Source organism: Penaeus monodon, chromosome 28 (assembly GCF_015228065.2).
Source record: "Penaeus monodon isolate SGIC_2016 chromosome 28, NSTDA_Pmon_1, whole genome shotgun sequence".
NCBI lineage: Eukaryota > Metazoa > Arthropoda > Malacostraca > Decapoda > Penaeidae > Penaeus > Penaeus monodon.
In genome coordinates, this window is record NC_051413.1 from 28,014,129 (window position 1) to 28,014,930 (window position 802).

At 33.7% G+C, this 802-nt stretch overlaps 1 protein-coding gene across 1 annotated transcript in view; it reads right to left on the reverse strand.

Annotated features, from left to right (window-relative positions):
• Positions 1-298, reverse strand: part of LOC119591462 (glycine-rich protein DOT1-like) — a 917-nt gene extending 619 nt beyond the window's left edge. Inside the window, exon 1 of the mRNA XM_037940201.1 lies at positions 291-298. Coding sequence (XP_037796129.1) covers positions 291-293 — 3 coding nt within the window. The 5' untranslated portion in view covers positions 294-298. The remainder of the gene's footprint in view (positions 1-290) is intronic.
• Positions 299-802: the final 504 nt, after the last annotated feature.

Genomic DNA, 802 nt, shown 5'->3' on the forward strand with positions numbered 1-802 from the left:
ACCGGCAGGAACTAAAGTTGACTTGTCCTCGCTGTAAAGGAACATCTAAAAAATAGCGAAATTCTAGTATCAGATAGTATACATAGCCATATATAGTTGTACATAAATACGTTTATTCGCGTCGTAAGATATCCATGAATTATATATTCATTTTTTTTATTTGATTTGAAATTTATTATCGGATACGAAAATGTACTCATTACTGACAACACTATTTCCATCTCTGACTTGAATTCCAGAGCATAAAGGTAAAACCACTAGCACCGCCCATCTTAGGAGCATCCACCTACCATGCTGGAGACGGTCTGGATGCCTTCAACCCCACGAATCCGCTTTTATAGGACGGACTTTCCAGCCAGACATGAAGGTCACGGCATAGCCTTCGAAATAACCAATCGTCGATCTCAAGTTCGATTTTATTTCATTTTTTTTAACTGCACATAACACTTTGTTTACTTTTTGGATAATAATTTAATATACATGATTCCTTTTCTGTTGTTTTATTATTACTTTTAGAAATGGATATTTACTAGCTATCATTATTTCATTTCCAAAATAATTGATTTGGTTATGAAGAAGAAGTACATGTAAATACTATTTCTTTTCCTCATATACATATTTCTTTAATTCAAAAGGATCATTGCCAGTACAATAAGTACATTGTTGACAGTATCTGCTAAGATATAGATTTATGAATTCTATCCCTCCTCACCTTTCTTTTTATCTGCACACTCACAACACATGATTGATTGAATGGGGTTCAGCAGATCAAGCTATCTTCTACACTATAATCTATATCCTC